The sequence below is a fragment of the Argiope bruennichi genome, chromosome 5 (genome assembly GCF_947563725.1).
Source record: "Argiope bruennichi chromosome 5, qqArgBrue1.1, whole genome shotgun sequence".
Classification (NCBI taxonomy): domain Eukaryota; kingdom Metazoa; phylum Arthropoda; class Arachnida; order Araneae; family Araneidae; genus Argiope; species Argiope bruennichi.
This window is the reverse complement of record NC_079155.1, coordinates 80851128-80874308: the sequence shown is the minus strand read 5'-3', so window position 1 is coordinate 80874308 and position 23181 is coordinate 80851128. Positions and strand designations below refer to the sequence as shown.

At 25.9% G+C, this 23181-nt stretch overlaps 1 protein-coding gene across 1 annotated transcript; it reads left to right on the top strand.

The window, feature by feature from the left end:
- The first annotated feature begins 1967 nt into the window (after positions 1 to 1967).
- On the top strand, positions 1968 to 21484 carry LOC129968665 (ubiquitin-conjugating enzyme E2 J2-like). The gene is made up of 7 exons (XM_056082788.1): positions 1968 to 2230; positions 7804 to 7931; positions 9236 to 9276; positions 12747 to 12940; positions 13783 to 13830; positions 15792 to 15872; positions 16367 to 21484. The coding sequence occupies exons 2-7, from the start codon at positions 7816 to 7818 to the stop codon at positions 16571 to 16573; spliced, it is 687 nt and encodes a 228-aa protein (XP_055938763.1). The 5' UTR covers positions 1968 to 2230; positions 7804 to 7815; the 3' UTR covers positions 16574 to 21484.
- Positions 21485 to 23181: the final 1697 nt, after the last annotated feature.

Sequence of the window (23181 nt, the reverse complement as noted above, 5' to 3'; positions counted from 1 at the left end):
CGTCTACTTCAAAACATTTTTAAGTTGTCTTTGTTGTTGACAGACAGACGGGCATTTTCTAGTAATGTGTGTGTGTGTGTGTGTGTGTGTGTGTGTGTGTGTGTGTGTGTGTGTGTGTGTGTGTGTGTGTGTGTGTGTGTGTGTGTGTGTGTGTGTTTTTAACTCAGAAGGGTCTAAAACGTGGAGATACGTCAAAATCTCGGGTAAAAATTTTTTGCTGATCACTAACTACATTTTTTTATAATACTTATAATTAAAAGTAAAAGAATGGTAGCTAAAATATTAAGTATGTATTCTTTTATTTTGGTTATCTTTCCTAGTATAAGTATGGAAGCGCCTAAGATAAAACGATTAAGTAATTTTTTCTGCAAAGAACAATTATATTTTAAAAAGTAATATTATATTTATTCTTGATTTTATTATATTTATTCCAAATGCAAATTACAATTATTTGCTTCTTGCCGAAATATTCAATCTAAAAACGATTTTTGACTGGATCTTTAATTCATCTCTTCATCTTTCAAGTGCATTTACATTATCCTCAAGGATTAATATTGTCACCATAATGTTGGCGATAATGTTTATGCTAAGTTCATAAACATTATCGCCATCCCTCTTTGAACCTTTTCTGTTGATTTCAATTTCAATTTTTCTTTTGTAATGAACGCGGTTTAATGTGATTTTGACTGATATTATCATTCGTTTTTTGCTATCAACATCTTCTGCTCCCGAATCGATCTGTTTAAATGTATACGAAAATGTTCGTTTATTGTGATCGTTACATCATTTAATATTATCAGAGTAAAAAGAAAATTAACTTATCTTTTATTTTCAAGTAGCGTTAACGATTGATGTTTGTGGAATTACTTCGTTCACTTGTAAAGAAACATATGAAACACATTTTCCTCATGGGATGGAATTCACATTCTTTTGTCTGGACTAGAAAGGTCTCGATTAATTTAAACGGCAGTTATACTGCTAAGTCCAGCTTGAAATCTTTTAAACACCCGTAAAACATGAAAGTAAAATGGATAGAAAAATAACTGATTTGAATTTTAAAGAGAATGTTGAACGACAAAACTGAATGAACACTGTGGCAAAATTGAAAATTGCAAAATTTTGAAAAATCTTTGTTATTTTTGTGATCAAGTTCTGATTATAAACGTTGATGGTTCCTACAGGCACGAATGTGTAGCAGGAAACATTTCGACAAACGCAGACATGAGTTAAATATTTAGTAATTGCTGAACGTGCGGTATCGTTCAACAAATTTTTTTTAAAAAAAGCAATAAGAGTGTGAGCATTACGTAAGTGATTTGATAAGAAATAACCGTTTAGGAATTTTTAAAATTTTGTTTTTATTTTTGAAATAAATGACAGATTACCGTAAGATAAATGATCCCCCCTTTTCCTTGATGTGATTAATGTTTATTTTATCAAATACGTTTGTTGTTATAAAAGTTCTTTAATCCCAAAATGATCACATTAAACATTGTGTATTTTTGTACATTTGTGTGTGTGTATATATATACCCATACACCCCCCCCCACATGCATATATATTGTATATTTTGTATATGTTGTATATTTTTCTTCCAACTCGAACCGAATGGAGAATGGAGTTGCTACTGAAATGTATTTATGTTTTTAGTAAAACACCCTTAGGGTATTTCATTTTTTAACAAAATTTTTTAAACCCATTAATTTACCTTACTGATATGATGAGATAAAAAAAAATAGCTATTAAATAGACTTTCTAATAGAAATTAATGTGCCTTTGAAATTTGTGGGTCTCATTTTGCCTTTGAACTCCGTTTCATCCCTCGGACTCCAAGCTACGTCATACAATTACTCGAATCCATGCTTTCAAATTCATTGGTTAATCCGGATCCTTGTTAGGTTCTGAAGTAAACAACGTACAACAAAGTATATCAATAATATGAATAAAACTGAAGTGAAGCTGCAAGAGAGAAAGTAATGTCGTCACTTCAGTGGTTGCTTTTTTTTTAATTCGTTTGTTTTACGTTTTTTTACTTGAGCAGTATTTGTTTTGATGGAAAGGAATGCCACTGTGGTCAATTTATTGATCTGTTGGCAATATCTGGATTTTTATGTCAGCTTACCTTCAAAAATTGAAAATATACGTAGAAAATAATATTTTAGTGACATTCAGGTCCTAAATATTCCGATTTTTACCGTAAAGAATTCTCTTCATAGCATCGTAGAACAATGTAAGTAAATAAAAATTCCAGTAACCTAATTTACTACCAGCCAATCTAAAGCACGCATTGTTGACCAATGTTGATTTTCCAGCAATTAATTGCTTTTATTTCAGAATAGAATTTCTTTCAGGTTTTTCACTCTATTACGAGATAGAGCGAAATAAATGTGATTTTTTAACATAATTAATATTTTTATATTATTTGCTGTTATTTCTCTAGTTTATCATTTTTAAACTAAAGTTGCTAAAATTTTTTATCGTGCCTTAAAAAGATCTGTTTGTGAAAAGTTTTTTTTGTTTCGTTTTGTTTTTAATTCCATCTTAATACATATTCAGCTGTCAGTAATGCACAAATAATTGCCATTTTTTTGTCTAATAAAATGCGAAAAAATATTCAAATGATAGATTAATAACTAAAAATACCAAATCTTTGCAAAATAAAGATATCCGAGTATATTATGACAATTAATTGTTATTATTCCTTGATTTGTTAAGGACGTGCTACTTTCGGTTTCATTATATTGTACTGATTATCTAATGATTCAATATCAAATTCTATCACTTTATATATTTCGTACAATCAGGATTTTGCTGAAAAATGCATCTCATATTTTAGAGTCATCATATTTAATAGTATAGATGATACTTTTTCTATTACGATACTTTTTTATTATGCTCCAAAATTCGAAAATTCATTCTTCTCTCTCTCTATATGTATATGTATTTAAATTTTCCAATTAATAAAGCATATATTTAAGCTATCATTGAGATTGATTTATATAATTCAGCACCTCTATATCCATAGTGCTTCACTAATAGTGAAAGTGTTTTAAATTTAATAAAATTATTTACTTCTGTCAGATAACTGCAAAAGTTAAATATATTCTTATAATTTCTACATTAAGGATTTTGCCCTTATTCTCTCTGTATGCATATATTATTAGGAACTAGCTCCTTTTTTTCTGATTTGTACAAAATAATTATTTTCAAAATATTACTTCACTGCTTTGCTTCTTCTACTATTTAATTAGATGATATTTGAAGATGAAGATTATAAGATATAATTTAGTAATATGGTCATGAAATGTTTGGTAGATTACATAATGTGTTTGTATCAAATTTAATGTCCTAGAATGACTTAATTCTTATTTATTATTTAGAAAATAATGATTAGTTGATACCAAAGCTATGTGTGAAATTACAGTTAAATATTTAAATGTTATTAATGACTTTTCTCTGCTAAGGGCTCCAGGAAGTTTTAAAATTTTATGAATACTGAAAAAGAAACAGATTAACTATTTTGACTCCATATTTTTGTCATTATCGAAGGAAAACTTCTGTTTTTAAATAAAGTTGACTGTATGCGTAATGTCTCTGTATTTTTTTTATGAGGAGTAATATTAATAATTTTATTTATGAGGGGTAATATTTTTGAGGGGGAGGCAGACTTGGATGAACAATTTGCTTTCTGTCTGCAAGAAAAAAGGATTATATGTGTATATATATTATATACAACTACCGTTCAATTTTCTTGCATATAAAGACATACAAAAAGAAAGTGTTATAATTACCAAAATATTTAACATTGTGATTTTGTTTGCTAGAAGTATGATATTTGGTATGTGATTCTAATAGCAAACTCATAGATATCTGTCAAATTTTGTTCTATATCCATCAAAGAAAGTTTATATGTCTGAGTACAAAGCAATTGTTGAATGCAAAGTGAAATTTGTTACATGAAATTTTATCATGAAAAATATAAATGTGTATTCAATTCAGATTTGTCAATAAAGTGACCACCTGTTAATCTAATTATTCATGCATATATGAAAACGAAAATTCAATGACTTAGATAAATAAAATTTATTAAGCAGTTTTCTTATCTATTAATTATCAATCAGTTATTTAAATCCAATCAGTCTAGAGGATAAAGTCTAAATATTATACTCAGTTTTCTTTATATAATAAGAAACAAATTAAGCTATATTTTGTGTTTGCACATGGAAATTGGAGCATTCCCATTGACACATAGTTGCTGATCTCTTAGCAGTATATTATTTTTTTTGTAGATTTTTATATGGAGAATCTAAAATATAGTGTTAAATTGTCTAAATATATAAGAAAATCTTTAAAAGAATACTTATACTAGATTCTTCCTATTTTCATTTTAATTGAATTTTTCAAAAGTTTTAATGGATAATATGATAATGCTTGATTTTCACACAAATGGAATCCATACCTATTTTTCTTTTACAAATTATTAACATATTTTTAGCTATAACTGAGGAACTGTAGGCAATCCAAATACTACTACCTTGAATATCAATAGTCATTTAATTTCATTACAATAAGAATGAAAAAAAATTATCAAGACTTTTCTGGAATTAACCTCTGAATATGAGTGATAAGTAATCTCTTCATAAATTTGTACATTAAGATTTGTTTATGTTTTATCCAAGTAATTGCTCTTGAGAGTTTTGTAATCTTTTAAATTGATATTTTAGTTTTGATTTTATGCTACTGGTATGAAACCTTAAATTGGTAGTAAATCAAATTTCACTGAAAAATATTTTGATAGGAAAATTAATATTCATTTTAAAATACATTCTGGTTAGAAAATTAGAAATATTATTAAAATAAGATGAGAAGTTTTGAATTCAACTTAAAATATTCAGCAACCAGTTTTATTAACCATGTACATTTTTTTTAAACTGCAATCTTCAGCATTCCCTGTAGTTATTTGGAAAAAAAAAAAAAAAAAAAAATCTCTTGTACATTTGCTGATTTATTTCAAACTAGAATTTTTGTAATACAATGGAATTAAATCTAAAAAGTATTTGTTTATCACATTATAATTATGCTTTGGTTGTGTAAACATTCTTATTATCCTCAAAATCTCAACAAAAATAAAAAATGCATCTTTAATTGCTTTTCTCTATAATTTCAAAAATTGATACTCCAAATTGATGAATACACTTATTAAAATTATTTGTAAATAAAAGAAAAAAGGGCATTTCTGTGGACTTTTTAGAGCTGTACTTAGTAGCATATTGCTAATTGTTGTGAAAATTAGAATTTGACACTTCTTTCCTCTCCTCCCCTTTCTTTTATTTATTAGGAACAATTATGGCTTTATACTTAAATTCCCCCTTTCTTTTATTTATTAGGAACAGTTATGGCTTTGTATTTAAATCCCCCTCTTTTTTTAAATATTAATGTAAAAAGAAATACTTAATTTTTTTACTCGGTGTTATTTAGGTTTTGTTATTTCTCTTGCTATTATTCAGAAATTATTCAGAAAAGGTCATCTTTTTTATAAAGGAATTATGCATTTGAACAGTGCTTTTTTATTTACAGTTTTAACTTAAGTATATTTATTTTATTCTCTTCATTTAGTACTTTTGAAATGCCGAAAATTTCACATATGTCATCAAATGTAAGAATTTCTGCATATTAAAGGACTTTTTTTTTTTCTAAAGGAATGGCATTCTTTGTAACACTGAAGAGATAAAAAAATAAACAAATAAAAGGGCAGAATTCTCAAATGAGGAATATCTAATAATCCTGTTGAGATTTTTCAAGCCTCTTTTAATAAGCTGTTTCATCTGTTTATTTATTTGTTATTAGATATTTTGTTAAAATTAAAATCCATGATGGTCTATCCATCTATAACAGAAAATTTTAATTAAGTTTCCTACAAAGAATGACAGAATCTATAAATATACATAATTATCCTGCCCAAGCACTTTTTTTTTTATTTTAAAACAAAGCTCGATACTTTTTAAATTTCTAGAAATTCTTGGTTGCACATGCATTTACTGTTCATTCTTGATTTGCTGCTATAAAATCCAAAGTATCTTTACAAGTTTTGCATTCGCTTGATCTAAATGGAATATCATACTAACAAATTCAATCAAATGGTAGGGGGAGAGTGAGAAAAAGCAAATGAAATCTTTTTCAAAATTTCACTATAAATGATGTTGATGGGACGGTAAGGTGGGAGGAAATGTAGTCTTTTTGGAAAAAGATCGTTATGAAATAAAAAACTTATTTTTTAAAAAAAATTGGAATTTCCATTATAAAATTTCTTTTATTTTAGAATTGTTTTTTCCTCTTTACTAAATAGTGAAAATTTGGTGAAAATGGTTTACTAAATGGTGAAAATCTCATATCATACAGAAATATATTTTCAAGAATATGCTTTTCTAACAGGAAGATATTAGATATAGGAATTGTAATATAATGCATATGCATTTTATTAAATAATATTAAAGTATTTATGCAATTTATCCGAGTTACATTAAGAAAAATGTTTTAGGTGACAGCATTTTTCCTATTTTTTTTTTTAGCAATTGTTTTTATTGTAATAATTTTGTTAAATAGAATGTTTTATTCTCAAATTGATGTTAGCAAATTTTTAATATTAGAATTATTTTTTTTATTAGTTACTTGCTGGCAATTAGATGTTTTGCCAGGTATAAATATTGTGTTTAGTTCCAGTTGATTCTGATGTGCATAATTTGATGCAAATAATTCAAAAATTGCTTTTTAGATTCTATTTTTATCTTCCAAATTTATTTGTGCCAATTCTGATATTTCTAGATTCAATGTTTTGGTCTGCAGTGTACTCCAAAACCTACATTTTGCTTTATTATCGTAAAGATATGGATTATAAAATCCTAGTTTGTGGTTCAATAAGAAAATTATCCTATTCCTTTAAAATAACAGTTATTTTTATAGTCAACATAATACTCTTTTTTTAAAAGCTTACTTAATTATCAAAAATTGTCATTAGAAATGAAAACTTTAATTCAACCTGTGTTTTATAAATTTCAAATTGAATGAAAAGGTATCGTGAATTTTAGTGGCAATTATTTCTTTAAAGTTAAATTTTTTTACTATACCCCTTGATTTTAAAATTTAGTTTTTGTTTACTTGTATAATGCCTTTAAGTCTTGGAATTTTATCTCCCTCCTACCAAAAATGATATTTAACATTTTTTTTTTATTAAGCTAAGTTTACATTAATCTTAATGATTAATTTTAGGTATAAAAATTCTAATTCGTAATTGCTATTGCATTAAAAAATACAGTTAAATGATAAATGAAATATTATGCTTATGAAAAAGTAATTTAAAAAATTATTTTTTCTAATTATTTCATTTTATACTTATTACTGTATATTTTTGTGATATGAGTAATTTATTCTTTTTGTATAATGTTATGTTTTTAATTTTCTTCTGTTATCAGATTGCTCTTTTATTTCATTTTTAATTTTGAAATAAACAGCATTTTGTGAGTATTATTTCATTTTTGATTGAATTATATTTTTTTAAAGCATTACAAGCAATTTGTTTCTTTCTTATAAATGATTTTATAATTTTGCAATGTTGAATTCTTTTTGTGTTGTTTATGAATTTGTGTTATTCAGAGTTAGTTCTGATCTTTAACTGTTTCTTATTTACTAGAGATATCTTGTAGTAAGATTTCTACCTTTATTATAATTTTGATTTCTTGCAATCAATAATTTATGTTTATTTGATTTATTAGAGTATTATTTACTAAATAAGATTTTAATTTTTAGCCTTGTTTCAAGATGAATAGAAGAGGGAATATGGCGACAAGACGTCTCCGACAGGATTATTTGAGAATTATGAAAGACCCTGTTCCTTATGTCAAAGCACATCCTTTACAATCAAATATATTGGAATGGTAATAATTTTTACTAATAATTAATATTAATTATTTTTTAAGACCTTCTTAATACTTCAGAATATGTGATTGTTTAAATGTTATTAGTCATACATTGTTCGAGTTTGACACATTTATATACCTACTACATTTAAGAACCAGCTTGCTTACTAGCCATATTGGTTGATTTTAATTTGATTAAGTTTTTTGTACATGAATTAAATTAAATTTCTCATTTTTCATAATTCCGACATCTAGGCATTCTGGCAGTGTCTGGTTTCTTTGCAATATTCTTGAATATCTTTATTCCCTTTTCTTCATTTTTGATTCAGTAATGCCTAATTTCAGAATGTCCCTGTTTTGCAGCTTCACTTTTTTTTTGCTTCTGCTAGATGTGCATTGGATTTCATAATGAAATTGGCTTGAACAATTTCATATTTATTGTGTGAACAATTGGTTTTAGCATTGACTTATAATTTCTTCTAATACTGTTCATTAAATGTAAAAGAAGATATGATGGAAATTCAACTACTCCTATTATATATTGGCTGAATTAAAATATACTTAAAATATAAGAAGAGTAAGTAAGTGTTGGAGATTTGTGCATATTATTCTTTTTTTCATAATTTAGTAAGCGTAATGGTTTTTGCATTCAGATTGAATTTAAAAAGTTAATAGAATAGTACAATTTGAAAGTGAAACCTTAAAAAAACAGTAATAATATATTTTATATATTGAATTCTCTATTTATAGATTTAAGTCCAATATTCAGAAATTGATATATTATAAAAAATTTCTTCGACATCATTAACTTTTGAAATTAATTTCAATTAATTGCCTCAAAATTTCAATACTATTATATTATATTTGTAATATAAAGAAATGGACACTCTTTTCATTCTTTAGTTTTCACAATAAGACAGAAGAAAAACATTCAAGTAAATATTTCTAAAAATATTAAAATTAGCTTGAATTTCATTAGATCAAGGAAGGGTATTATTGCAAATAATATTTTAAGAATGTTTAAAAAAATTGTGTGAAATTATATATTATTATTATGCAATTATATATTATTATTAGTAAAATTATGTCATTAAATCACTAAGTAAATGTTTTTCTATATTTTATTATAAAAATATTCATATGATAACCATTTTAATAAGTTAAATTTTCTGGTAACTTGAAAATGATTATCATATGAATATCTATAAATGTTGCAAGCCTAAAGTTACAAAAATAAAATTCATTAATTATAATAAATGAATAGATTGCAATTGAAATTATTTAATTTTTAATAGAATCCTTACTTTTTACAATTTTTTTAGGCACTTTGCTGTACTAGGGCCAGAAGATACTCCTTATAAAGGTATGGCAAATATATTGAAATTGCTTTATTTTTCTTCATACTTGTTTCCAAAACTTATATATATTAAAGATAAGTCTTTGATGATTGTTTGTAATTTTGCTTTTTGGAGTAAATAGTTTCATATGAGAAAAATATTTTATGCTGAAAATATTTTTTGTTCTTTTATATTAATCACATGTCAGTAATTAATCGTCAAAAATGCCAATGGTATGCAACATATTTATTGCAACAAATGATTCATTGCTAAAAACATTGCTAAATAAGTCATTAGTCTATTGATTTAGTTTGCCAATAACATGTGATTAAGCCTAAAATTGTCAATGGCATATAGTTAATACATTAGTAGAAATTTTTTAAACTTATAATTGTTCCTCAGTTCATTAAATCCAAAATGGAGTTTGAAGAGAGTGATTAAGAAAAGTAAGCACAAAATATATTTGAAGAGATTGCTTGTCTCTGTTTCAATTTAGCAGTAATATTTTTCTCCTGCCATATTAATTGTCTTAAATTATATCAAGTATAGATATTGCATTACAGCTATATTTCTTTAGAAAGTTGATGAGGAAATTATGCATTATGGAGTTTAGGATTACACTGCTAGCTTTATCCGTTTGTACCAAAATTTGATTGCTGTCATATCAATAGAAAAGAACCAAATAAGTTTCTCTCATTTCCAATTAATAATATGTTAATAAAATAAAACTGTATCTTTTAGCAGAATCAAATTAAAAAAACATAATAAAAAGCATCATTTTATTAATATAATATCAAATTTAAAATATTCAGGGCATCAAAATGTGGCATTTCCTTTACAGAATTGCATTGTAATGGCGTTTAAATTTTTATATGATGTTTGAAATTCATTTGTTTTATTGACATTATATGGTATATTATTATGAATCTAATTTTTGCAGAATACTAGCTGGTACCCAGCACATTGTAGCTGCAGAAGAAAAAATTTTGGAAATATCGTTTGAAATTTGAAATATTTTTCTTGTTTCATTAGGAATGATGGAAATTATTTATTTTCTTGTGAACAATGAATATATTCATTGAAATTTAGTGATGTACAAAGGAGAAGTACAAATAATATTTATTCTATTATTTTATTATTCAAGTGCTTTAGGGTAGGCAATACTTCTTGTTTTTTCTTCTTCAGCAAAAACAAATTCCTTCGCTGTCTGATTCATAAGCATCTAGCATACAACTGGCTATGTGAAAAAAATGGATTTTCTAGGTTCAATCTGCACTCTTGAAATGATTGATCTTGCGCCTTGCTGATGGTCATCGAGAAAGCAAGTGAAATTGGGAACTGCTGTTGTTTCAAGTCAAAAGGCATGTTGGTGGGAATAATGGGAATGCGTGAAATGAGCACATCTACTCCAATCAACGTTCCATTAAGAATAATTGCCCTCTTCTTGCCACATATTGATTTTTTGATTCTGTTCCGCTGGATCAGGTGCATATAAACATTGTCTTTCAATTCTTGCCTCATGATTCCTAAGATTCTGAAGAACGTGAAGTCGTAAACGATCTGCTTTATTGCTCGCTTGTCATTCCTTGTTTGTTTGAGAAGCTTGAATCGGGTTATTTCTACGTTCTGAACTGGTAGATCTATTAAGGGACATATTTTTTGTTGATGCGAAGCAATAAGTTGACCAAATTTCATTGCAATTGATTGAACGGTACAGCAACGCATATGGTATAAACAAAAAAAAAAATTTTTTGATTTTTATATATCAGATACGATAACTGTACTATGCCTATAACCTTTGCGAAAATGCAAGCAGTAAATTGACCAAGCTTCATTGCAACCGGTTGAACGGTACGGCAATGCATAAGGTACAAAAAAAAAAAAAAAAAAAAAAAAAATACATTTTTATATAATAGATTACATTAAACATTTTTCAAATAATGTGAAAATAATTTAATCTTCATTGACTTGATTCAAATGGTTTCTGATTTCACATTCAGATATCTGTAAAATACCTATTTTTGCAGTGCAGAATAGTATATCTGCAGATTTTACTAATAAATAGTTAAATAATAAACATCTAGTCGCCTTTGGTGACCAACATGTTTGCCTACATTCTTGACAGTTAATGCTAAACATGATTAATATGGTAACTATTTTTTTAAAAATTTATTTAATTTCACATGACTGAAAAAAAATCATTCATTATATATATATTATGAAACAACAGGGAAGTAAAAATTCTACCATGTGGTTAATGATTGGCAAAAACGTGCAAATGAAAATTTGATTCCAGTATAACATTTAAATTAAAACATTGTGTATCAAATTAAATAATATTAGCAAAATTAAGAGGAAATAAAATGGATTTCATTAAATAAGTAACATTTTGAACCTTAAAATGATATAAAGACAATTTTTATAAGTTCATTGTTTTGGAAGATATGAATATAAATTTCCATAGGCAAGTGAGCAATTACTATTCTGAGATGATAAAGCCTATTTTTGTGCCCAATTAAACTCTTACTTTTGAAGTTTATTTCTTGATTTCTTTTATAGTTTCTTTCCTTTTATTAAATGGACATTTCAATGGCATGATGAATCCTTTCCAATATATTTAATAATATTTTGTAACTCCATCTTTTCATTAAGTAAAGCACTCAATTCAGTGTAGCTAGTTATATTCAACAAAGTAGCTTGAGTTAGTTAGAAAAGCTTTTATTTAAGCAAACTGAAATTCATACAATAGTTTGTTTGCATTTGATTTTTGCCATTCAACATTAAGTAATAAGAATAATTTCTGTGTTATGAACTGTAGTATTATATAATGTATATATGCAGTACATTCCAGAGTATCTGGTTTGCAACTATTTGGCTTCCATATTATCCAGCCTAGTTTTTCAGAAAATTAAAACTAAGTTCTGTCTCTAATCTTAGTTACCTTTTCATATTTAGGTATTATTTGCAAGTGAAAAATAAAGTCAGTTTGAGTCAATTTTCTTAAGAATTAGGCCTAGGATTTACGGCAATGTTTTGTTTATGTTTCCTGCATTTAAGTTAGGTATTACAGAATTTATTTTACAATGCGAACAGTTTATATCCTTTAACTTACTTTTTATCTTAAAAATTCTTGAAATGTGCTGTGTCTTATATAAACTATCCATACAGAGTCTTCTATTTTAACTTGACACTACTGACAACAACTTCTATGATTCATTTTGCAACAGTCGCGTTCACATTCTACATGGCTTGAGATAGAGGGCTTAGTATTCAATAAGAAATGAGAAAATACATATTTTAACAGTGAGTTTTGGTATAAAAACTTTGTCTTCTTGTATTGGTGGACAAAGGAATGAGTTTGTAGAATTAGCTTTTTTGTTATCTGGCCTACCCTCCCACCATATTAGATCAGATACTTTGGAGTGTACTTACTGTACATATATATAAAAAGTATGTTTTTCTGTGATATTGCTAACAAATTTTATCCTATTATTAGGTGGTGTTTACCATGGAAAATTAGTGTTTCCTGGTGAATTTCCATTCAAACCTCCAAGCATTTATATGATCACTCCAAATGGCAGGTTTAAATGTAATACTAGACTGTGCCTCAGCATTAGTGATTTTCATCCAGATACATGGAATCCTGCTTGGTCTGTCTCTACTATTCTCACTGGTCTCTTGAGCTTCATGGTCAGTATTTCTCTTGAAATTATAATTTTAAGTTAATTTTGCAATATTTGTTATTTGCTTCTTTATTATTATTAATCAACAATAAGTAGATGTTGATTGTTTGTTGATGATTAACCACCCATTAATGCTCAGTGTTCTGTTTATCGAGACAACATTTTACTTATATGGCTAAATTGAACATATTCCATTGTTTCTTTTTTGTTTTGTTTAAAAAATAAATATTTTTAATTTCCAAACATATGAACAACGTTCATCTGGTATATATAATCTATGGGCCAGATTTTAAAATTAAAAATTGTCTTAATTATTTATTTATTTTTTTGTCTTGATTTATTTCAAGATAATGCAGGAATTTGAAAGTAACTTTTATCTTTTGATATTTCATTATATTTAAAAAATATTTTAATATATATTTTTAGAAAAGTTTTTAAATGATATTTTTGTTTTTTAATAATTTTGCTATGAAAAAACTTGGAATTTACTTTTTATTTACCTTAGCCTTGGTGTTTCTGACATAAATTAAAAAACAAAACAAAACATTACTTAAGTCTATCTTTTAAATTAGGTGGTTAGTTAACAAATTAATTTTTATCGAAAAGCAGAGTACTTGTGTTTATTTGCACTTTCATATGAATTATTACTTTTTTCATTTTCAAATACTTCATAGTTGGTTTGCTCTCATTTATATTAAATTTTCTTTTATTTTTATTATTCCTTGTGTAAATTTAGACTAATTTGTAAATGAATGTCACTAATTGTAAAATGAAATATCGATAGAGTATTGTATGTCAATTTTCACATTTGAAAAGGATCATATTCATGTGTGTTGTTTTATTTAATAGGTTGAAAAGAATCCAACATTGGGCAGTATTGAAACATCTGATTATGAGGTAATTATATGTTTAATACAGGTGCAATTCATAATAATTTTATTTTCCCAAATGCAATTTTAATCACTGTAATTCCATTAATTTTAACCCTACTGAAAATTTATTTACTTTTCGGATATTCACTCTACAGTTGAGTAATCATCATTTTGATCTCGATTTTACTAAAAGAATTCCAGCTGTTTTAATATGGCATGTCCAGTTTTCTTCTGTTTAATTATTGAGATTCTTTCTTTGATCGAAAAATTACTAAAACTTAATTTATACTTCTTTTTATTTATAACTGGCAAAGGTTTTTTTACGGTCAACTTAAATCAATAAATATACTGAGAGTGGGTTTACCAATTATTGATTTTCATTTTTACTTACATTTAACATTTTCTCACCATATTTGGGTGCTTCATAAAATTCAACCGTTAAAATAATGAAAAGCAATTATTATATATAAAACAATTATTATAACAACTAACAATAGTTTGAAATGTAGCTATTTTTCTAAAATAGTGCAGATAAAAAGCCTTATGCTGGGTACTTCCATGATTCATTATTACACTCTAAGAATTATTTTTTGCATGTAATGGATTTCAATTTGTGTTTAGAATATAGTAAGTAGTACATGCACTTGACATTACAAATCGATACTTAATATATCTATGCTGCATTAAGGAATTATCTTAAATTAGAAGTTAATGGTATTACCATGAATATTTAGGTCATAACTGGAGTGAAGGCCTGCTTACTTAAAACATCTCTTATAAGCACATTAATTGATAATAAATATTACATGGATTATATAGCTTAATTGTTATCAATTTTTAATTTAGAAAATGAGATAATGTTTAATGATTTTTATTTATTATAATTATTTATTTTTTTATATATTATTTTTATTTTTTATATATTAAATTTATTTTAGACATTAAAATTACATCTGAAATTTGCATTTTGAATTAAATTTTGTTATATTTTAAATTGTGAAATGATTTGAAACTGCCTAAGTTGCATTAAGATGTCTCATATTTTAATGTTTTATTTGCTTGTTACTACAAGAATCTTTTGTGAAATCATATATCAATGACTTTTTCCCCTTTGAATATAGTTTTTAATAAATAGTTAATGTTATAAGAATGAATTTAGATCTTAAAATATTAACTTTGTAAAATTGATCATATTAGCTTTATTTGTGTGTAAATATTTAATAATATTTATAAAATGGAGAAAAATAGAAACTCTTTAAAGAAATTTTCTTCAGTGTTATGCTGTGCTTATGATGTAAGAAGTATTAATTTAATTCCTAATTCTGATAGTGATTTCTTTTTAATTGCTTTGATAAATATATTGATATTATTTTAGAAAGGCCATTGTTATTGAAAAACACATTTGAAAAGAAGAAATGTGTTTCTATATTATTATTATTATTATACTGCAAAGAAGAAAGTCCTCGTTGTTCTAAACTATATTATCATCATAAAATAATTTTTTCTCATATATATAGTGTGATGAACTTTTTTAAGAACTTAATTATTCAAAATACCATATAATGGAAGAAATTTAGAGTGCTGAAAAATATATATTATTTTAAGCTATGCATATTTTTTTAAATAAAAATTTAACTGATTTATCTGTGGATCACTGAACTGCATTTTTTAGTATTTTTTTTTCATATTTACTGTGCATAATTTTATTCTTAAGAATAACATTTTATACTACTCATTTTTAGAGGAATTACATTGTGATTTTTTTCTTTTGTTTTAGTACTTTTATGCCTAATTTATTTGTTTGCATTTTTGAAGAAATAATGACTGTAAATATGCAATTGTTTTCAAGTTAATTTTATTAAACTATGTGTATCAAGTTAAGTACTTTTTGTACATATTTGAATTTTAAATTATTTGTACAACTGTGAATGATTTATTTGGTTAAATTATTAAATTTTTACCTCATTCTCTCCTTTTTTATTACAGAAAAAACTACTAGCTACTAGAAGTTTAGAATTTAATCTTAAAGATCCTATATTTTGTGAGCTCTTTCCAGATTTAGTTGAAGTAAGTAATTTGCTAATTAAATTTATATTATTTTATTAAAAATTTTCATAAGAAATCAAACATACATTATTATTTATTAGGAATGTATGATAGAAAATTTGTTATGAAATAGTTCAGTTGAAAAAATTTTAAATCCTAAAAATAGTAATAATCGGGTTTTTGTTAAAATTTTTCAGTATAATAGATTAAATTATTACTAACATTTGAAAAACATCTAAAAATAACATAGCCTAAAAAGATTTTGAAATTTAGTTTGTGCAGCATAAGAATATTGCCAGAAAATGTATAGATGAAGTATCCATTTTTGTTTCATGAATTATGATGTTTTAGCTCATCTATTTTAGGTTTCTCTTAAAAACTTCAAATAAAATTGAAAAAAAAAAAAATCTGTCATATGTTTGCTACAAAAAGTGTTTGTGTAGAAAAGTTATAAATTGCCTTTCTAATATATATACTATGTATAATTTTCATTAAATAAAATTTTTCAATTCCAGGAGTCAATAAAAAAAATAAATGAGCTCAAATTGTTGAACTCTTCAAGAATGTCAGAAAATCAAATGGATTCCAATAGCAATGTTCATGGTTCTCAGTACCAAAAAGGGCAAGTTTTATTCAGTGCTCTAACAAATGTAGCAGTAATAGTTGGTTTTGCAGCATTTGCTTATACTGTGCGATATGTACTGATGAGCATTATAAAATGATTTCTGTAATGAAGCTGTCTTTAAATTTTTCACAGTACTATCATAAGAAAAAAAATTATATTGTCTTGTGTTATGCATTTTTTATTTCAAGAATATCCTTTTGTTTTTCTTTTCTTTTGTAAAAAAATTGTTTATTTTGTATTTAGCTTTTATTTAGTTAAGATCTGGCTTTAGTATTGGAAAATGGATGGGTTAATATAATACACAGTTTTTGTTTATGTACAGTTCATACAGGCTTTATTTTGTTATTAAATATGTTTGCAAATGCCTAGCTAATGTAGATGTTGATTGCGTGCATTTCATGAAATATATATAAATATTAATTGATTATTTTAGCTATGTTTATTTCATTATTATTATTATTATTATTTTTTTTTTTTTTAGTTTTTAATTTGATAGATAAAGAATTGAAAAGTAACAATTTTTCAGCTGTATTGCATACAGTTTTATTTGCTTATCTTTTCTATACCTTTCAAAATGCAATAATCATAATTTGAAAAGTTGATATTTTAAAATTAACATTGACTTATTAATGTATATTAAGGATATCTTTATTAAGGCACAACCTGATGTATTAAGAATTTTTGTTATATGTTTTGAAAAACTACAACTGTATATATTGGAATGTGTGCATTTCTCATGATGTATAAAAGACTTCATAAAGATAAAATTTATTCTATTGCAATTAAATAAAAAGTTTGACCTTTGCCTTAATCATTGAATTCATGAAAATTCAGTCTTATTATTTGTAAAAAATTATAGAAATTGAGGTAGTCTGAAGTATTAAGACTACCTGTCTTGAGTTATGTACAAAAATCTGTTTCTGTTTGCAACAGAAACTTTGAATTTGGTTGAAAAACCGCATTCCTTTTAAATAAAAGCTAAACAAACATGTATATAATGCCAGTATGTTAACATACTATAATTTTGTAATAAGTTGGATAGAATGTGAAAATGGAAAATAAAATCATGTGTCATCTTCAGTGTGTTTATTTAAGTAAGCTCAATTTTTCTGAAATAGAAATATTTAATGGTGCATAATCTTTTTGTTCATCTTGATGTAATATTTATATTTTTTTGATTTAAACGTTATAATGAGCTTTACTTTCTAATATCATATTTTTTTGACTTAAAGTGTTAAAAGTTCTCAGATTTTTTTTTTTTTAATTTTATCTGTTTTTATGTCATTTTAAACTTTCCAAAATTTGTCTTATATTTTCTAACCTCTTCCCCTTCCACAATATCAAAACTTGCTCTTACAAACAATAAATCTGCATGAAAATGAAATCTTTTAAATTTTTTTCCTTTGATTTAATCATAGACATGACTGGTAAATACTGTAGATATGTTTGTATTATCTTCCAAATTGATAATATAAAGATGATTATTTTACCTGAATTGCTTTGTAACAACATATACAGCATTTTAATTGGCAGTTTTTTTTTTTTAAATTTTGAAACTTATTTCTTATTTAAAAAGGGAAGGGGGGGGGGGAATTGCTCAAATGTATTTAGTACAGTGTGTATTGAAAGTCAAAAGTATAAAATTTGTTTCAATAAAATCAGCATGCAGCATCAGAACAGTAAATAAGATTACAAAATGTTCAGAACATATTTAAATTTTGACATTTTAGAATATATGAGTTTATTGTGACTTCCAAATCCACATTCCATATCCATTGATACTCAAAATTTTTTGGGGTAAGTGCTATTCAGATTTGCTGGCACATGCACACAAACTTAAACACCCCTCCTAAAAAAATCAATCAGGCTTGGAAAATGAAGTGATAAATCCTTAGCTCCTGTTACTATATGATAAAAAAGTTGCAGAGAACAGACAGAAGTCCTTCCAGACATGCCAAAAAATTCTTGTTGGCAATATAACAAAAGTTGATGACTTCTTTCCAGTTATATGCAAGTTGATTTGCAGTTGTAGAGTTAAAGCATTCTAAGATTAGATGATGATTTTCAGTGCATCCTGTATGAAGTAATTACCAAAATAATTTGTGAGCTTATCCTTTTATTCAATATCAGTTAGCAATATACAGTTTTCTAAATGATAGCAGTTACTCATCTCAATGATCATTTTTTGTCTGGCACAGAATTTTAGGTGCATTGCACTGCTAAAATTGTTTATAGGAATGATAGGTTTATAGGAATTATTTGAATCCCTCCAAATAACGAGGGTAATCACTATTCAATTTTGATGAAATGCATTCAGTTCATTTCTCTGACTTGAAATTAATCCTTCGGAAAAGGATTGATTTTGATTTAATTACTTTACTTAATTATTTAAGTTCACTTTAAATTCCTTTCGCTTAAGAAATGGCAGTACACTTTTTTCTCCACCATAGGAAAAAAGAACTTCCATTTCTAGTGATTGAGGTGGCATATGTAAGCAATTAAATGCAGAACTTGAAGCTATTTTCACCCCAAGCAGCCTTCTGATTGTTTAATGATAACCAAGTATATATTTCAAAATATTCAACAATGTATCTAAATATTGCATCAGTATGATAATGAAAATTCTGCAAAATGGAAAGTTAGTCAAATCATTAAATTGTACGAGAGCACAAATAAGATTTTTTACTGAAGAGACTATTGGTAAAACTGATTAAAAACCGTTGAACTTTATTTTCCGTTCTTCTACAACTACTGACAGGTTAATTAGGAATTTACTTTTCATATTAAAAAAAGTTTCTTCCAAAGAAAAACTAAAAAATCCAAGAAAACATAAATTGTATTTTTTTAAAATTAGAAATATTGGAATAAAGTATCTTTTCTTTAGATTGCCAGAAATAATAAATTAAGTATTTTGTCAAAAAAATGAAATTTTTAGAGAAGCCAGTTTTTTTTTTTAGAATTGGAGAGTGATAGCTGTAGAGAGGTTTCACTGTATTTTATTTATATTTATGTATTTTTTTTTTTCATTCATAACATTTCTTTTATGAACAAAAAAAAAATCTTATCAAATTTTAATATCTTCTAAATAGTATCTGTTTAGTTAAAGGCACAGTTTATAATTTCATAATTTATATGTACTCATAGAATAAGTATGTAATTTTATGTTTAATTATATTTCACTAAATAATACATTTATTATTAAAAAGTTTTTAGTTTATATGCTATTTAAATTTTCACATATGGCAGTTTTAAATAAAGGTTATATTTGAATGAAGGTGCTTTTTTTTTTTTTTTTTTTTATCAATTTCACTGCAGTCCTTATTGATTCTTGATATTTAGATTAGTAATATACTTGGATTTGTATGAATGAATTTAGCTCAGTTTATTTGCCATTTTTTAAAAAGATATTGACTCTTTGCAGTTTTCATTTCATCTACTCAAAACATGAAATGGTATATAGTATTCTATGTATAATTGGAAATCAAATAACTCGCATGTTAAAAATTGATATTCATAACTTATTTGAATATAAATTATATTGTAGTTGTTCTTAAACGCATTAAAAATAACTTATTTGTATGTTTGTTCAGATTTATACAAAATTACATGAAATTGAATATCATTGTATTTAAAAGGAAATCATCAATTTGTCATTCTGTTTATTCAAAAAATCATGATACATTAAAATTATTAAATGAGATTATATCTTTATTTTAAAAATTTTGATTAACCAAAAATAAAAAGGACTTATTTTAAGTAAATTAAAAAAAAAAGTATGCATATTTTCTATATTATTTTACAGATGAAGAGTGCCACATATTTTGAATTTTGTCTTGCTAATTGAATTATATATAAAAATAAAGCTATAGGTTTATTAAATGTGCTTTTATATCAACAATTTATTATTTTATTGAAATGCATAAATAGAGGAAAATTCTGAAACAATAACTGATCTCATTTTTTTATTATTCTATTAAATAGAAAATTCAAATTCTAAAAAAGAAGACTGAAAAATTTGACACTCCAATATGCCATTTCTTTCATCTTAAAATTGAAAATTTTTAATGCTCTAATCTTACTGCTTTGCTCATGAAATCGTAAAATATATTAACTATATATAAGGATAATCTCTTCTAAATGGAACATAAAAAGACCTCAATTTGGCTTAGAGAGTTAAAATGCAATTCATAATATTGATTTCAAATTTTGCATTACTCTTGATTATTATATAATCCTGTTCAAAGTTAAATTTTCAGAAAATTTTTCTAAATGTATTGAAATGAACAGTGTGTTAAAGGTTTTATATAAAATTACATGTAATAATGTCAAGCAGATATCTCCAAATTTCTCAAGAAAATGTATGCTTGAAATTTTACTTCATAATCTTTTGAGCAATTTTTTTAAAAAATTTATCATACTGATAATGTTATAATGTGCATACAGAATTTTGTGAAACATGGTTTTCTAAAAATAATTTTCAAGTAGAAAAATTGTATAATTTGAAGCTTTAAGTGATGTTAAATGGGATAGATATTCCTATTTTGATACAATTTACATCAAATAAATGGAAATAATTAATTCCATGTATGTATATTATTTATCAGATATTTCATTATTAGATGGGCTGTACTGCAAACAGAAAATCAAACTCAACTTTTAAAGACCTATTTATAAAAATAATTGCAAATGTATACCTAATTAAAAAGTTAGAATGTAATAAATTTTGCACATTAAAATTATAAAATAAAAAGTAATGTTGTCTTGAAAGAAGAAACTTAAAACTGCATGGGAATTTTCATTCTTTTCAATAATGTAAATATATCTGTATAGATGTTTTATAAATTGTTACTGAATGTGTAAATGTATTTTGTTGTTTATGAAAAATAATGCAGAATTCATATTAGTATTGAGTGTTCAATATCTGAACTTACTAGAAAAAGTAAGATGTTTCCCCTCTTATATTGTATTTGTACATACAATCTTGTTAATAAAATAATATTGAAACAAATTTTGAACATGAAAATCCTTTTTTAAATCATTTAAATTTTATTTAATTAAATACATGCATCAAGATAAATTTATAATTAATATTTTTAATCATTATCTGTTGTCAAAAATTACCAACTTTTGGTTGCAAAATCTATAAGGTTTGGTTTGTGCTGTTTATTGGCGCAAGAGCCATATTTGGCTATGCTGCGCCAAGCAAAATCTATAAGGAGTTATTTAAATATATTTTTAATAGTATTCCTTTATGTTAAGAATGAGTGTGCGATTCACTTTTCTCTGCTTAAAATGTGATTTTGTACAATTATCGTCTTAACGTTCATTACTCCTTGTTTTGTAGCTCGAACTGGAACAAACTGAAAAGGTAAAGAAACTTCCCCAAAATATTAATTTTTGTGAATTTGAGTTATTTGATCATAGTGAAATGTCCACTTAGGCCTCATCTTTTTTGGATAAATTTATGGTATTGCACAGGATTACATGATTATGTTTTTAACTTTCTGTAGATACTGATTTGAATGATTTCTCGGATTAGGGTCCAGATACAAAGAATTATCCGAGATTGTTTGATTATTTGAAATTTCCTTAAAATATTTTATATATGCAGGATAATATACATTGTGTTTTTGCAAACAAGTAAGATGCATCCGAACCAAACACTTTATTATAATAACATTACATTTTTGAAGTTCTACACTCATTTTATAAAATAAAAAGATTGAAAAAAAATTATATTGTTACAAAAATTTTCTTCTGCTACAACAAATATCGCTAATCAATTGTAATAGCGCAGCACATTTAATTGCTATAGTTCATTAGTTCAGCAGTTTTCTTTCTGTCTAATCCTCCAAGACCTCTACGTGTCGGCGACTCCGACTCTTCTCACTCCACACACCGCCCCTTTTTACGATCCACACGACTTCCGATACACACGACTCGACTTCCTCGCAGCTTGATGGTTGGGTTGACGGGGCGCCTAGCCCCGGTAAGGAGAGACTTCACAGTGCTTTGCTGTCTATACTTTGCCGTGGCCGTCTTCGACGCAATTTGGAGATGACGAGTGTCAGGACTCATTGTGATTGTCTGATATTAGGGTGGGGGGGGGTACGCTGCCGTTGGGCTTAGTAAGTTTTTACTGCTTGTGAGCTAGAATTGGCTATTGAGATACAGTATAATTTGAGTTTGAAAAAATAAAAGTTAGGAAGAAAAACTAAGGGGCTGAGATAAATTAAAGTAGTATATTAAGAGGTCTTCTAGAGTTTGTAGATGGTTTATATTTAGGGATTTTAGCTATTGCTTCATTTTCATTCTTATCCATGTTTTTAAAGAAGTTAGTGGCTAGATTTTTAATGAATTTTTTAAGAGGGGGATAGTCTAGGCATAAGTACATATTTGTATTGGGCTTGTAGTATTTCATATTGCATATGTCGGTTTAAAGCTATGGTAATGAAATTTTGATTTTTGTTTCTAGCTAGTATTGCAGTGTCATCAGCGTACATGCACAACATAGTGTTAAATTGCTTGGGGATATCATTAATAAACAAGGAAAATAAAATTGGCCCTAGTTTAGATCCTTGAGGTACACCTGCAAGAATAGGTTTTACTTCCGAAAATTCATTGTTTATCTTGATTTTAAAGGATCTGTAACTGAGGTAAGAAATTATAATTTTGATAAGGTGTGGGGGTATGTTGTAATTAATT

Excerpts from the sequence above, each read along its gene's own strand:
- LOC129968665 (XM_056082788.1), top strand. The coding sequence starts at position 7,816 with ATGAATAGAAGAGGGAATATGGCGACAAGACGTCTCCGACAGGATTAT. Across the intron at positions 7,932-9,235 it reads CAATCAAATATATTGGAATG|GCACTTTGCTGTACTAGGGC; the intron begins GTAATAATTTTT and ends CAATTTTTTTAG. Across the intron at positions 15,873-16,366 it reads TCTTTCCAGATTTAGTTGAA|GAGTCAATAAAAAAAATAAA; the intron begins GTAAGTAATTTG and ends TTTCAATTCCAG.